The sequence below is a fragment of the Hippocampus zosterae genome, chromosome 19, assembly GCF_025434085.1.
Source record: "Hippocampus zosterae strain Florida chromosome 19, ASM2543408v3, whole genome shotgun sequence".
NCBI classification, from domain to species: Eukaryota; Metazoa; Chordata; class Actinopteri; order Syngnathiformes; family Syngnathidae; genus Hippocampus; species Hippocampus zosterae.
In genome coordinates this window covers 4,787,049-4,801,500 of record NC_067469.1, presented here as the reverse complement: position 1 = coordinate 4,801,500, position 14,452 = coordinate 4,787,049, and the positions used below count along the sequence as shown (strand labels likewise).

The window sequence follows — 14,452 nt, the reverse complement described above, 5'->3', positions numbered from 1 at the left end:
TGCACTATTTACATCTCTTATGAAAGGGTTGCTTGTTCTTTACATATCACAACATTTTGACAAGGACGTTAGAGGATAGTTTATTCATTGTGAATAAGCCCATAAATTAAGCATACCAGTCTCAACTGTAGGTACACCTGCTTTGGATATACAATACAAAAGGAGTATCAAGGAATAGCACAGCAATTCATGGCAGAGTTTTTGAGTACTTAAAAAAAATGTATCCCAAAAATGGCTAAAAAATTGACAATGAGCCCGGCTGATAAATTACGGTACATCAGAACAATCCCTGGATGCCTTGTCAGCGTCTTGGAGTTCCTCTCAACAATCTTTTAAAAAGTTGCCAAAATACCCAACAATAATCATTCTATCCTGTGTCGCTCTTCAAAAAAAGGTAAAATAAAAAAAATAAAAAACATAACTGAACATAGGTTATCTTTGTGGTTGTAGCTGGCTGGGCCTCTTATTGAGAGCTGTTGTTGACATAATTTTACTACCTAAAAGGGATAAAATATTAAAAATGGCTCCCAGGTAAATGCAACACAACCTAAAACAGGGGTGTCCAAACTTTTTGCCAAGGGGGCCAGATTTTATGTGGTAAAATGTCGGGGGGCCGACCTTGGCTGACATTCTTTACATTGAACAACAATATTGTTCAGCAAATTTTAGTAAGCCAGTCTGTTTCACATTTCTATTTTTATTTTTATTTCAACAATCTTAAGAATTTCTTTTGGTTCATTTGAAACAGGTATATCACATGCAACTGCTTATTCACTTGACTTTTTCTTAAACAGAAGTCTCCTGAGTGCAAATTGATTGATTTGAAACATAAAATGTATCACCATGACTTTTCAATAGTCACAAAACCTTTGACTCGAACAACAGGGAAATGAACAAGCAATACACATATCCACAACGGCAAGGATCCTTTGAAATATGACATATCCGTCAATATAAACACGGAGTGATGTCTTGTTAACTCATGAGTGATGCCCTCTAGTGTCTAAATGCTATTACTCATTTAGTGAATGCTATTACTCATTTAGCCACTAGAGGGAAGCAGTACTCTATGAAACATCACTCACCAGTCTACGAGACCTCAGTTAATGCAACACGTGTTCCATTGCGCCCAACCTACGGGCCAGACGGCACTGATTTTATGACAGGGGCCGAGGGCCGGATGAAACTCGACCGCGGGCCGGGTTTGGCCCGCGGGCCGGACTTTGGACATGCCTGACCTAAAAGCTACGACATGACATCATCCAAATCGTCATCCTTGAATGGTATCGATAACCCTACCCCCTCCTCCAAACATGAACATACTCATGCGAGAGTGTCACAAACTGGCTGAACGAGATGATTTATTGTGTTCTGAGTAAAGCGGACAGCGCAGCAACAGTCACTCTCGATGTAAGAGCAAGTCCAGACACACCTTATTTACACAAGATCTCCGAAGCCATCACACGGCATTGGCTGATTATGTTGACCGGAATGTTCCTGATGTCGCTAAAACATTCATATTGATAGTCTCCGTTGGACCATGTCAATGTATCATCATTAACTGTATCGCGACACTTGTAATATCATATCATATCACTATTCCCATCTACGCTTTCAGGAACATTGTGTGATTCCCCTCTCCCACTCTCACCTGCTGATGCCACCACTGTGAGAACACCTCATCCCCTTAATTCCCACACGTAGACACACCTCAATTAACCTTTTGGCATCCGGGAAAAAAAAGCCTCAAAACTCAACTGTCACAAATCTCCGCTGAATCATGAGTATCATCAGAATAATTTTTATCGATCATGTATGGTAGAAATGCACAAGGAATGTTTGTCCTGGTAGTTGGAGTCACTCTTGTACCCCCCCACCCCCCACACCCCAAAATTAAAAAAAAAAAAAACAGAACATGAACACAAATATACAAAGTACAGCGAGTCATTAGCAATATAGTGATACACTACAGCAATACTGTACTGATGGGCCTGTTGATTCCTAAGGCAACAGTTGCTGATCTGGAGTGCCTCAAGGTTCCATTCTTGGTCTTTTTAATATTATTATATCTTTTTCTTGGAGAAATCCTCTGAAAACATGGCATCTCTTTTTATTTTTATGCAGATGATGCATAAATTGAAATGCCATTCAAGTGACAAAATGCATACTTTGCAATACCACTTAGAGAGTGTCGTGAAGAATTAAAGGTGTTTATTTTTGAGTGATAAAAAGACAGAGGGCATCGTGACTCAAATGTCAAGAAGAGAAAATTCATTCCTCTAATAAATGTTAAGTAGAAATTATGTTGCCTCCGGGCGCTGTCAGTCAAGGACACCGAAACTGACAGTTTGCTTGCAAAAAAAATGATAGCAACACCAACAGATTATTATTATTTTTGTGGCTTTATCTTGTGAGCCGAAATTTCCCGCTTGAGTGAAGTAGGTGTGGGAAAAAAACTGAACAATTAAGGCACTCTATGGAGGTCTGCAGTCAATATTGCAATTAAAGTATTTTTATTCAACAGGCAAAGACACAAATATGAAATGAGAACACTTGCAAGGAGCTGCTGTGGGCCACAACTCACGACTCGCTGCTCACATGCTGACTAACTGGCCAACCTGACTCTCGTTGACGCTACTCACTTTTTTGTTGTTATTATTAAAACGACTTAACCCAAAAATTTCAATGGGTCATGGAACAAAATATTTTCTCGGACACAGATCAGCTACAGTATTAAACCTTTCAGGTGGTGGGATTTGTGTTTCGCGGCGATAACTATGGCCAATTTTGAAAAGCATCAAGAACCACAGAGCCAGGCAAACCTGTCGGTGCACCTGCTGATTACCAGGCCTGCCTGCTTGCCAAGCATTTCACTCAAGTGAAACTGGCTGACTGCCAGAGGACGACTCAGTGAATGACTCCTGATGCAAAAACCTGGAAAAGCCTGGGAAAAGAACCAGCTCCCGGTGTGAAAAACAGATGACTAACCCATGAGAAGGAGAGTTGATCTTGGTCTCTGAGAACCAAAAACTGGTCGAACAACAACAAGGCCCTCTCGCTTGTTTGAACACATCATTCAAAAGTTGAGAATTTTCCCCTTTTGATGTTTGGCAAGAGCATCTGTGCTTTGAACAGAAGACCATAAAAATAACTTAAGCCCCATAAATAATAATAAGTGCATTTGTGAAGAGGAGTGTGACAGTTAGTCTTGACCCTCCGAGGTTCAGCACACCGCTGACCCGCACGTCAACCCTGCACGCCCCTCACAGTGCAGGCCTTATCGTTAGCATTATCCACACTTTAAAGTAAAGTGCCCTCTACATGAAAAATGTTCCATGTCGAGAACAGTTCTTGTCAAGTCCTCGATGGAGATGAAGCAACACAAGCAAAACTAGCCAGGGTGTGCATGTCTTGATTCTCATTTCGGGACCTGTCATTCAAAGCCGGGGAGCTGCCTCATAACCGCGTGATGGATGCTTGACTCTAATGGCAAACAGACCGCTGACGTATTGCTGTGTTTCCCCCACCCCCCCTGTTCGACCTGTTCACAGCAAATGTGCAGCAGATCACAAAAGAGAGAATGTTTGAAAACGTGTTGCTGAGTGGACGTCCCAACCGAAATCCGCAGCCTTTATGTGGTTTCCAGGAAATGGAATCGGCGCGCAGTGTATTTAAATTTCCTGTAAAGTGACTTCTGAGGTTTGCCCTCCGAATACATTCAACATATTTGAAGACCGTATATTTTTTGGAGGGCTTAATTACCGCTACTGGTCACTTAAAAAAGGTACAACGATAATCTGCGATGTGCGGTGAGCTAGCTAGCTATGCCCGCAACCTGAAAATGCGTCTTCGCTTTTGGATAGTCTGCTGGCGTGGCCACTTTAGAGCGCCTCGTTGTTGGACGTGAGTGAGCGGAGATCTTTTCGAGAAGACGGAAGCTCAAAACCAATCCCTGTTTGAAAATTTGTTTTTAAAACAACGAATGTCGTCACTTCACAACGATTTAACCATCAGTTTGTGGGGATTTTCAAAAGTAATAATAATCACATGGTTCCAAGTTAATTACGTCATTTCCGCATGACAACATTACTACGATCTGGCACACCGAGATAATCACCGAGATAATTTTCACGCGCCTGCTCTATAACTGTAACTGCCATGCATTTTTTTTTTAATTGTGGGCAAACGCTCCAATGTTGTCACGCTATTAACTTTTCTCGTCGCATCTTTCCAGCCTCGTGGACCGGGCGTCCGCACAAACACACACACACCTCCCTGCGTGTGTATTATCATCAATCACCCTGGCTCGTGGATCCTTCTCAAGCTCATCTCGAGACTTTTCCAAGTGACACAATCAGGAACAAAAAGCCATACCAGCATGGCGCCTGTCACGCATTAGAAAGGCTCGCCCCCCCTCACCAGGGCCCGACTGGAGGCCTGAGGTTAATTATCACACGCTTGGGGGTGGGAGACGGTGCAGGAAAGGTGACTATTGTAGCCTATGGACATTATCCCAACTCCCCCGTGGAGAGGAGAAATTGCTGCCTCAGTTCCTGTGGTCCTCCTCCCCCAAAAAGAAAAAAACGTTTTCTCTGACTGTAAAGCAGCTTCTCTTATTAGCTGTCCGTGAATTGTCCCGTCTAAAAATATACATAACACAAGAGCTGTAATTTGCACTTCATTTATTTGCGTCACATCGCTCTGACATGTAAATAAAAAGACACATGGGTTAGAGGAGAGTGCGACACAATAGCACTTAAGTTATACAAAAGAAGGAAAAAAAAACATTTACATTGAAAATAAACAGTTGTTTGAACAAACAGAATTCATTCAGGCCACTTCCACAAGAAGCATAATAAACATCCGGTTCTAATGAAGAATATCAACATGTCATGTTGTGATTAGACTGGAGTGCAAAATATCACTCTGTTGTTTTACATTGGGGGGTAATCACCGTGTGATAGCTCATTGATGTTTGTTTTTTGTTTTAGGGAAACCACACTTCCAAAATGTCTGCCGACAAAGGTTGAGTTTGACAACCGCGATCGAATGAATCTCGACTGACGGTCATCTAGAGGGCCGAAGGTCAACGCTGCTCTCCTGTAACCTGTTTCCTGCTCTTATAGCTGAGTCAAAGTGATGCGGTACGTGCGTTCCTTTTCGCAACATTACAAAAGGTCAGCGTCACATAATTAAGGCACGAAAACCAGTTCGGGCAGCGGCCTTTTAGCACTCAGGTAAGAATGTGGCACCTCGCTTTTTTTGCACCACAACTCGACGCGGAGGTTGACGCGTTTAAAACAAAAACAACAAAAGAGCAGAGCTTACTGACGCCCGTGTGCTGAAACTGGGCTTCGCACCCTCACTGTTTCACAGCACACACACAAGCACACAAACGATCATGCAAATTGAGGTCGTTTGCATGTTGTCCCTGCTCAACAAAATAGCCGAACAGTTTGGATGTTTACATTGTGTGAGAGGAAATCTCATGAGGGTTATATTTGTTGAAATTATGACAGACTTTTTGGTGAGTGAAAAGAGTACGGCACACTCCAATACAGCTACAAAGTCGTTGTTAAATCTCATGAAATTGGGTTTAAAAGTGTTTTGCGCACATCTATGGTACATATATCGACCAGAGTGATAACTTTGCGATCGCGTTAGCATAGGTTAGTGATGTGCCCCGACTTATGTACAAATTCAGGTTACCCCACCGCCATGGCAACAGAACTGTTGTAAACCGAAGACCCCTACCCCACCCCAGCCCCTCTGGATTGCGTATATTCGCCTGATTCCAGATTGAGGTAAAATACATGTCTGCCAACACGTCCAACGCATACCGATGGAAAGTCGTTTGATGTCGCTCTTGTATGCTCTTGGCCCTCGCAAGCCGTCGTAAACTTGCACTTGCAAAGCAACTCACTTAGCACTGCAGTGTTTTTCCACTCTGCCTTCCACTGATGTACGACTTTTCTACACACGAGTCGTACAACGTGGGCATGCTAATAGGACAGCTACATGTTATAAGTGAGGCAAAACTCTACAATACTTGACATCTGTGCGCTACTAATACTAGTAGTGAAGCACAAGATGCAAACTTGATGACTTTTATGTCATTTGTCGTACCGGCAGCACGCGATTGTCAAGTAGCGCATTTTTTGTCTTCAAATAAGGCACACTCGTTTTCCTAGTGTGTCCTTGAGACTGAATTGTCTTTCTATTGAGAGCGTACTAGCACATGGATCTGGATATCGAGGATACTGAATAAATGCTCAAAAAGCTTTCTGTCCAATTTGCAGCTCGATAACATTTTACAATGTAACAGGTACACCAGAAGAACCATTGGTAGGGTGTTGGTTCGTGTACCTGGGTATTCCGAGCCAAATAGACGTAAACAGGACACAGTCCTTTGAATGTCACTTGCACCGACAAACGCTGCACATAAGGTCAGAACTCATGTCCACAGTCCCGGCCGACTCAGACGAAGCAGAAGAACTTCTTCCAGCTGCACCTGGAGAAGGCCTTGGCGCGCCTGTCCGACGACCGCCTTTTCTTGGCCTGCCGTGCCTTGTTCTTGATGGCGGCGAAGATGGCGGCGTCAAACGCCTCCTTCAGGTTCTTTTGCGTGAGCGACGAGCACTCCACGTAATCCTCCGCTCGGATCTTCTCCGCCATCGCTCGCGCCCGTGAGCTGGCCACGGGCTTGACGCTAGCGCGGTCCAGGCCAATGAGCACGTTGACGTCCAACAGGAGGTCCGACTGCGTGCCCACCAGGACAATGGGCGAGGTGGGGTTGGAGGAACGGATCTCGGGCACCCACTTCTTGGTGATGTTGTGGAAGGATGTGGGGTTGACCATGCTGAAGCACAGCAGGAAGACGTCCGTGTGCGAGTAGGACAGCGATCGGAACTCATCAAACTCCTCCTGAAAAGGCCCAGAGAACATGAGTCAATGGAATTGGACTGCAAAAGATAACTGACAGCAGGGATTCACAAACCTACTGTAAAAAGCCACAAAAACTGCTTTAAACAAAACAAAACAAAAAAAATGCGACAGACAGTTCTTTGTTGTCACATAAAGGCAAAATTGATAGCATGCAGAGAGTAGCGTGAGAGCACAAGATTGTCGCAGTAGATACACCCCCATGGAGGGAAATTGGTACAAGGTTGAATGAATATGACAACAAGGCATCATATTGGCTACCGGTATTTATGTAGAGCACTACTAATTATCATAATAATGTGAATATTGACTACCTGTGAATCACTAAAGGAAGTAAAGTACAATTTTGAGTCTGACAAAGGATGTAGAACAACAATAATACTAATAATAAATAACAACAAGATTAAAAAGATTTACCTGTCCTGCAGTGTCCACCAGCTGAACTTTGACTGGAGATCCATCCACTTGGACCTGACCTGTTGGAAACCAGTAAATACGTTTATTTATTTCTTTACATTACTTATATGTGGAGAGTCTTAAATTTTAAATGATTTTATATATATATATTGCACTTGCATTTACCCCCCCCCCCCCCCCCACACACACACACATCGGAAGTGCATCAGCCGGTAGCTTTTACCTGTGCTTCTATCTATCCTTAAAATCAATTTCGCACACGGAAAAAAAAGACAATGACTTAAAATTGTTGTTGACACTAGTTCATATCTTATTGTAGTTGAATGAATACATCATTTACCGGAAAAGACGTCAAAACCGGTCTGCTTGTAGTCCACCGGGTATCCATTGGAAGTGTAGCTGACTATCATGCTGGTCTTGCCCACGGCGCCGTCGCCCACCAGCATGCAACTGATGACCCCCTGCTCCAGCTCGTCCTCCCGGGTCAGTCCGCAACCGGAGGGGACACGGGATTCGTGGTAAAAGTACTCCATGTGAGGTGGCATGTCGGGTCGTAAACTCTTTGCTTCTCACCGTGCAGTCGCGACTCTCACCATCGGGTGTTGTCTTTACTGTCTTCTGTGGTATGACTCGACAAGGAATGGGCTTTTTTTATATATTCAAATAATTTCACACTCCTGGAGCTTTTAATTTGAATAACCACGCCCCGTAAGGGAAGGCGAAACTTGTTAGCTGATTGTTGTTCCTACAGCGACACCCACCGTCGGTAAAGAGCACTATCTCAATTATGTTTTTCATATTCCTGATTATATGACACACGTTGACAACACTTATGACGTTTTTTTTTTCCATGTGTAGTTTATGCAACTTTATGCTTTGACAGGTTCATAACCACGCCCACTGAGAAAAATGCGGAAGTTAGAATTGATTTTGTTTTCCTCAACACACATTTTTTTCTGATTATAGTTTCATATTTGAAGAGTATTAATGTATAGTTCTAAAATAAGTGCAGCAGTCTGTAATTTAAATATTTAACATAAAATTTGCATAATCACGCCCACTGCGAGAAAGCCTGAAACTAAGTCGGTCATTGTTACGACAGCGACCCCCAATGTCAGAATGAGGCATTGCACGAATCAACGACGACGATCACATGAGGACTGTCACCTGACTTGCTCCCTATATACGCCCTTTTAGTTCGCTTCGGTACAAACCATTAGATGGCTTTTGAATGTTTAGTTATCGGATATTTATATTTAAACGTCTATAACCTGTAAATGAAACGAGGAAGTACGTTGTACGAGTTCTTTTCCGGGAGCAACCTGCTAGCTAGCTATACAGGTACTCCTCATTCATACCACGGTTTGAAATTAACCACTTTCTATGGTGAATGTAATTTCAAAATATCTTAGGAACGTCTGAAATAAACCAATGTTATGATTGAAAATGGGCGAACGAGTCACGAAAAGACTGTTTACGAGAGCCAACTGCTAGCTAAGGAGAAGGCTAGCTGCACAGCCATGTCGCTTTAGTTCTCGAGCTTCTTCCTTCGCTGATTCTAAATAAAATTCCACGTAATTATGGCTTCAATATTGGACGAGTACGAGGATTCGCAAAACGCGCAGCAGCATGGCTGCCCGGCAGGCGCCAACATCGGGATAACGCACTCGGGTAAGATGGGGAAGCAACAAGGAGTGAGTTGATGATTGTGATATAATACTCTGTAATAAATCCACTGTTTTCTCGTAAGGCTTCGTCAATGTGCGACTCGAAGAGGAAAAGCCTATTTTCAACAAGCAGAGGATCGATTTTACACCGCCAGAGAGGATAAATCACCTGGCAGTCTGCAACAATCAACTATGCATGAGTCTGGGGAAGGACACCCTGCTGAGGCAAATAACAATCATAAAAAGCTACTCTAAATGCACGCTAGTAAATTCCTCTTTGATTGGATTAGTTGAGGAGTCAGTGACAAGATGTGATTAGTCCAGTCATAGATGTTTATTGGGGCCTTTCAAGAGTTCTTGAGAAATGAAAGACTCTGATTGGAATGTTTTCTTTGTGTTCTATGCAGGATTGATTTGGCTAAACCTGATCACCCCAATCAGATTGATCTTGGAAGGAAAGATGACAGCAAAGTGCACAAACTTTTTCTGGACCCGACAGGTAAGACAATACTGTGCCGATCTTCCTCAAAATGGTGTACAGTACATTTACTTTTCCATGGTATACATTTTCATGAAATGCAAGTTAATGTGCTTGTGTTATCTTCCGACACCAGACGCAGACGTACACAAGATATAAAACATTACTTTTTTTTCGAGAATCTCATTCTGTGATTTTGTAAAAGTACAACTATTATCGCAACTGGGTGTCTTGTTTACCTTTAGAAACATACTTTGACGATGGGGGGTGGAAAAGGCCAACCTCGACAACATCCTTGTCCTCTCCCACATGTTTCTTTTCTTTTTTTATTTAGGCTCCCACTTGGTGATCAGCTTGAGCACCAGTGAGTGTCTGTACCTGAACAGGAATACGCAAAAGGTTCGCAGTCTGTCTCGCTGGCGGGGCCACCTCGTGGAGAGCATTGGCTGGAACAAGCTGCTAGGCAATGAGACCAGCACGGGGCCAATCTTGGTGGGCACTGGCCAAGGCGTCATCTTCGAGGCCGAGATCTCTGCCACCGAAGGGAGCCTCTTTAACACCAACCCGGACCAGTACTTCAGACAAGTATGTCTTCGTGACTGCGTTTGGGCTACAAATATTTTATTGTAAATCGAAACAGTGAACCCAAGGAGGTTATGTTCCAGACCCAATATAGAGGGACCACATAAAAAATACTTTTGGTATAATATTACCTGTCCCACATCCTTTGAACACACTTTTTAAGTATTTGTTAGTCTGTTCTCACTCTCTTCCTTGCGTAGCTCTCCAAAATAAGAGGTGAAGCTTGTTTGCTTCAAGCTGGTTCTATGTCACTTCAAGTTGAAGTGCTACTGTATGACAGTGAAAATAAAAGTTCCCCTGGATTCATTTTGATTCGGCTATTATGGAGGGAAAAGTAAAAAACAAACAAACAAACAACCAGTTGAGGTCAGAAATAGCCTTTATTTGTTTGTGTATAGCGGGGCTTGACTGTAATGTTATTCCAGGTCCACTCCCTGGAGGAAGACGGGAGTCCGGCGCCTGTGTGCTGCCTGGAGGTGGAGCGCGGCCTGGAGAACAAGTATTTCATCATTGCCACCACCCGCAAGCGCCTCTTCCAGTTTGCGGGCAAGGTGGCTGAGGGTACGGAGCAGCAGGGCTTCAGTTCCATCTTCACCCAGAACCAGGACCTGTTGCCCAGCTTTCAGGAGTTCCCGGCCAACATGGGCTACAGCGAGATCACCTTCTACACCTCCAAGCTTCGCACTTCCCCCAAGGCCTTTGCCTGGATGATGGGCAACGGGGTGCTCTACGGGCAGCTGGATTACGTTCGGCCTGACTCGCTGCTGAGTGACGTGCAGGTAATTGTTGACCATTTTCTATGGGATTATGTTTGAACCTCTGAATCTGAATCATCCACTACTGCTCTCATGCTGTGTTCATTAGGTGTGGGAGTACACGACCGACATCGACCTATCCCTCAATAAGCCCATCTCCATTGTGCTGACCCAGTTCCACTTCCTGCTGTTGCTGCACGACCGGGTCAAGGCGATCTGCACGCTGAACGGCCAGGTGGTTCATGAGGACGTGTTCCCGGACAAGTTCGGCCCTCTCAAGAGAATGATCAAGGACCCGTCGGGCGGCCTGGTGTGGATCTACACGGAGCGAGCCGTGTTCCGCTACCACATCCAGCGCGAGTCCCGCAACGTGTGGCAGATGTACATGAGCATGAACAAATTCGACCTGGCCAAGGAGTACTGCCGCGAGCGGCCCGAATGCATGGACATGGTCCTTGCCAAGGAGGCCGAACACTGCTTCCAGAACAAGCGCTACCTGGAGAGTGCCAAGTGCTACGCCCTGACGCAGAACTACTTTGAGGGGATTGCGCTCAAGTTTATTGAGGCCAAGCAGGAGGAGGCCCTTAAGGAGTTCTTGATAAAGAAGCTGGCCAATCTGAAGCCGAACGAGAGGACGCAGATCACCTTGCTCGTCACCTGGCTGGCCGAGCTCTACTTGAACCGGCTGGGCCAGCTGGAGGACGACGACGGCAAGGCGGGCGTCCTCTTCCGGGAGACCCGCGACGAGTTCCGCCACTTCCTGAACACCTCCAAGCACCGCGAGTGCCTGTTCAACAACCGCGGCACCATCTACGACCTGCTGGCCAGCCACGGCAACGTAGATGACATGGTGTACTTCTCGGTGGTCATGCAGGACTACGGGAGAGTGGTGTCGCACTACTGCCAGCATGACGACTACTGCGCCGCTCTGGACGTACTTGCCAAGCACTGCGACGAGAAGCTCTTCTACAAGTTCTCCCCGGTGCTCATGCAGCACATCCCCGAGAGGGTGGTGGACGCCTGGATCCAAATGGGCAAGCGGCTGGACCCCAAGCAGCTCATCCCGGCGCTGATGAACTACAGCCACAAGGGAAGTAGCCAGCAGATCAACGAGACGGTGCGCTACATGGAGTTCTGCGTGCACGAGCTGCGCGTGACCGAGGAGGCCATCCACAACTACCTGCTGTCGCTCTACGCCAAGTACAAGCCCGACTCGCTGCTGCGCTACTTGGAGGAGGCGGGCACGTACGCCTCGGAGATTCACTACGACCTGAAGTACGCGCTCAGGCTGTGCGCCGAACATGGCTACCTGCGCGCCTGCGTGCTGGTGTACAGGATTATGGAGCTGTACGAAGAGGCGGTGGATCTCGCTTTGCAAGTAAGTTGAATCGGCACTTGCGAATGTACCAAGTTACGAATACAGAGCTATTGCTTGGTCGATAACGCGTCGTTCGCAGGTGGATGTGGATTTGGCGAAGAGCTGCGCGGACCTGCCCGACGATGATGAAGAGCTGCGGAAGAAGCTGTGGCTGAAGATCGCCCGCCATGTGGTGCAGGAGGAGAAGGATGTGAAAAAGGCCATGAACTGCTTGTCCAGCTGTGACCTGCTCAAGATTGAGGACATCCTGCCTTTCTTTCCCGACTTTGTCACCATTGACCACTTCAAGGTTGGTAAAGGAGGTTGTTCTGCTCTACCAGTTGAAGGTACAGTGTTGCATTATTTGAAAGCCATCGTTTTGGGGGGGGATTTTCACGAGGGCCCAACTGGTAGCGAAGCAAAAGTTTGAGAAACAAGCACGGTCTATTGGGAGTGTATTCAATTCACTGAACAAGAGCAGTCATGTAAAATGTGTGCCGTGGCGCAATAAGGGCTGGGAAACCACTTTAAAACATGATGTTACCTCTTGGTCTGTTTGTGGCTTTCAGGAGGCCATATGCAGCTCCCTGGAGGAGTACAACAAGCACATCGAGGAGCTGAAGCAGGAAATGGAGGAGGCCACTGAGAGTGCCAAACGCATCCGAGAGGACATCCAGGAAATGCGCAACAAGTACGGCGTGGTGGACTCCCAGGACAAGTGTTCGGCTTGCGACTTTCCATTGCTCAACAGGCCTTTTTATTTGTTCCTGTGTGGACACATGTTCCACTCTGACTGCCTCCTGCAGGTATAACCGTACAACATATGACCGTCAAGGTATCTCTGACATATACGGGTGATAACGTTTTGACATTTTCCACTCTCCAGGAAGTGACACCTCACCTGTCTGCCTACAAGTTGAGTCGTTTGGACGAGCTGCAGAAGAAACTCTCAGCCTCCACGCAGGCGTCCAAGTCGCGACACCGGCCTACGGCTAATGAGGAGGGTGACGCGACTAGCCTCGGGAAGGAAGGTGCCAGTCGCGAGCAGATGAAATCCGACCTGGACGACATGGTGGCTTCCGAATGCGTGTACTGCGGCGAACTGATGATTAGGTCTGTGGACAAACCCTTCATTGATCCGAAGAAGTTCGAGGAGGATAAATCCAGCTGGCTGTGAACAAACTGGATTTGTGCTGGATGTAGTAGATTAAGACGTTTGTCCGCTTGCATGTGCCTGATCCATGACCACTACTGAGTATAGTGTCAGCTTACAATGGTTGAGGTGGATTTGGAATATTTTTACACTTCCGAATTACATAAGATCATGTAAACTACTTCCCAACACATCTAAATGAAAAGTTTAGGATTAAATATGCTTCAACCGTCCACACATTTTCTAATCCACTTATCCTCACAAGGGTCACGGGTGTGCTGGACCTTATGCCAGCTGTCCTCAGGTAGTTGGCGGGGTACACACTGAACTGGTTGCCAGCCAGTCGCAGTAAGTTGGCATCATGAAGTGTTTATTGCTATGTTCTGTAACCTGCTTGTTCTGACATAGCTTGCACTTATATGTCCAATGGTGAATATTTCCTGCTCAGTCTGTCTTAACTAAACCATAAATAAATCGTATTAATATAATGCTTGGTCACCTTGATCCTGCTCCGGCCTGTCTTTGTTTTTATAAACTACTATTTTAAATGTTATTAATAAATGACTATGCACAATAAATAATAAAATAACATTCAAATCAAGTAAAGTACGACTTTGTCAAATGCGCTGTATGTGCATTCATTTCATACAAATCATGATATATTGAGGGAAAAGCTAAACAATTCAGTGATCAATGGATTTATGTAACATTACAAAAATAATTGATGTATAACACAGGTTTCTACTTCATCCATACTGTCAAGGTAAAAACTCAATTATGAGATTAAATCATGTACTGGATTTAATTATGTATTACTAGAAAAAATTTGTAAGGGCAAACTTACAAAATTACAAAATAGGAAAAACATGTTTGACCACAGTTATTAAATACGCGTCTTATTTCACGTTTATGACATCAATGTGTTATACAATTACGTAACAGTCCTTTGTACTTGGTCATACCATATATGGATTTTCCTCATGATGACGTAGGACGTAGCTCGGTAACCGTCGCAGAGGGCAGACACTACTAATCAACATCAGAAAGTCTCATATCTGCCGCCGTATCTTCAATTCACTGTCTCGACACGCCATAAAGTCA

At 45.1% G+C, this 14,452-nt stretch overlaps 2 protein-coding genes across 2 annotated transcripts; one reads left to right on the top strand and one right to left on the bottom strand.

Moving 5' to 3' along the window:
• Window positions 1-4,665: 4,665 nt before the first annotated feature.
• On the bottom strand, window positions 4,666-7,996 carry rhov (ras homolog family member V). Its single transcript, XM_052052948.1, has 3 exons — window positions 7,700-7,996; window positions 7,360-7,418; window positions 4,666-6,924 (listed from the first exon to the last, which is right to left on the bottom strand). The coding sequence occupies exons 1-3, from the start codon at window positions 7,902-7,904 to the stop codon at window positions 6,478-6,480; spliced, it is 711 nt and encodes a 236-aa protein (XP_051908908.1). The 5' UTR covers window positions 7,905-7,996; the 3' UTR covers window positions 4,666-6,477.
• Window positions 7,988-13,855, top strand: vps18 (VPS18 core subunit of CORVET and HOPS complexes). Its single transcript, XM_052052941.1, has 9 exons — window positions 7,988-9,030; window positions 9,110-9,251; window positions 9,434-9,525; window positions 9,839-10,089; window positions 10,512-10,865; window positions 10,951-12,219; window positions 12,299-12,508; window positions 12,768-13,004; window positions 13,085-13,855. The coding sequence occupies exons 1-9, from the start codon at window positions 8,940-8,942 to the stop codon at window positions 13,373-13,375; spliced, it is 2,937 nt and encodes a 978-aa protein (XP_051908901.1). The 5' UTR covers window positions 7,988-8,939; the 3' UTR covers window positions 13,376-13,855.
• The last annotated feature ends 597 nt before the right edge of the window (window positions 13,856-14,452 follow it).

Coding starts and splice junctions, on each gene's coding strand:
- rhov (XM_052052948.1), bottom strand. CDS start 7,904: ATGCCACCTCACATGGAGTACTTTTACCACGAATCCCGTGTCCCCTCC. Junction 7,419..7,699: donor CGGTTTTGACGTCTTTTCCG/GTAAATGATGTA, acceptor GGTTTCCAACAG/GTCAGGTCCAAGTGGATGGA. Junction 6,925..7,359: donor TGGTGGACACTGCAGGACAG/GTAAATCTTTTT, acceptor GGGCCTTTTCAG/GAGGAGTTTGATGAGTTCCG.
- vps18 (XM_052052941.1), top strand. CDS start 8,940: ATGGCTTCAATATTGGACGAGTACGAGGATTCGCAAAACGCGCAGCAG. Junction 9,252..9,433: donor GGGAAGGACACCCTGCTGAG/GCAAATAACAAT, acceptor TGTTCTATGCAG/GATTGATTTGGCTAAACCTG. Junction 13,005..13,084: donor ACTCTGACTGCCTCCTGCAG/GTATAACCGTAC, acceptor TCCACTCTCCAG/GAAGTGACACCTCACCTGTC.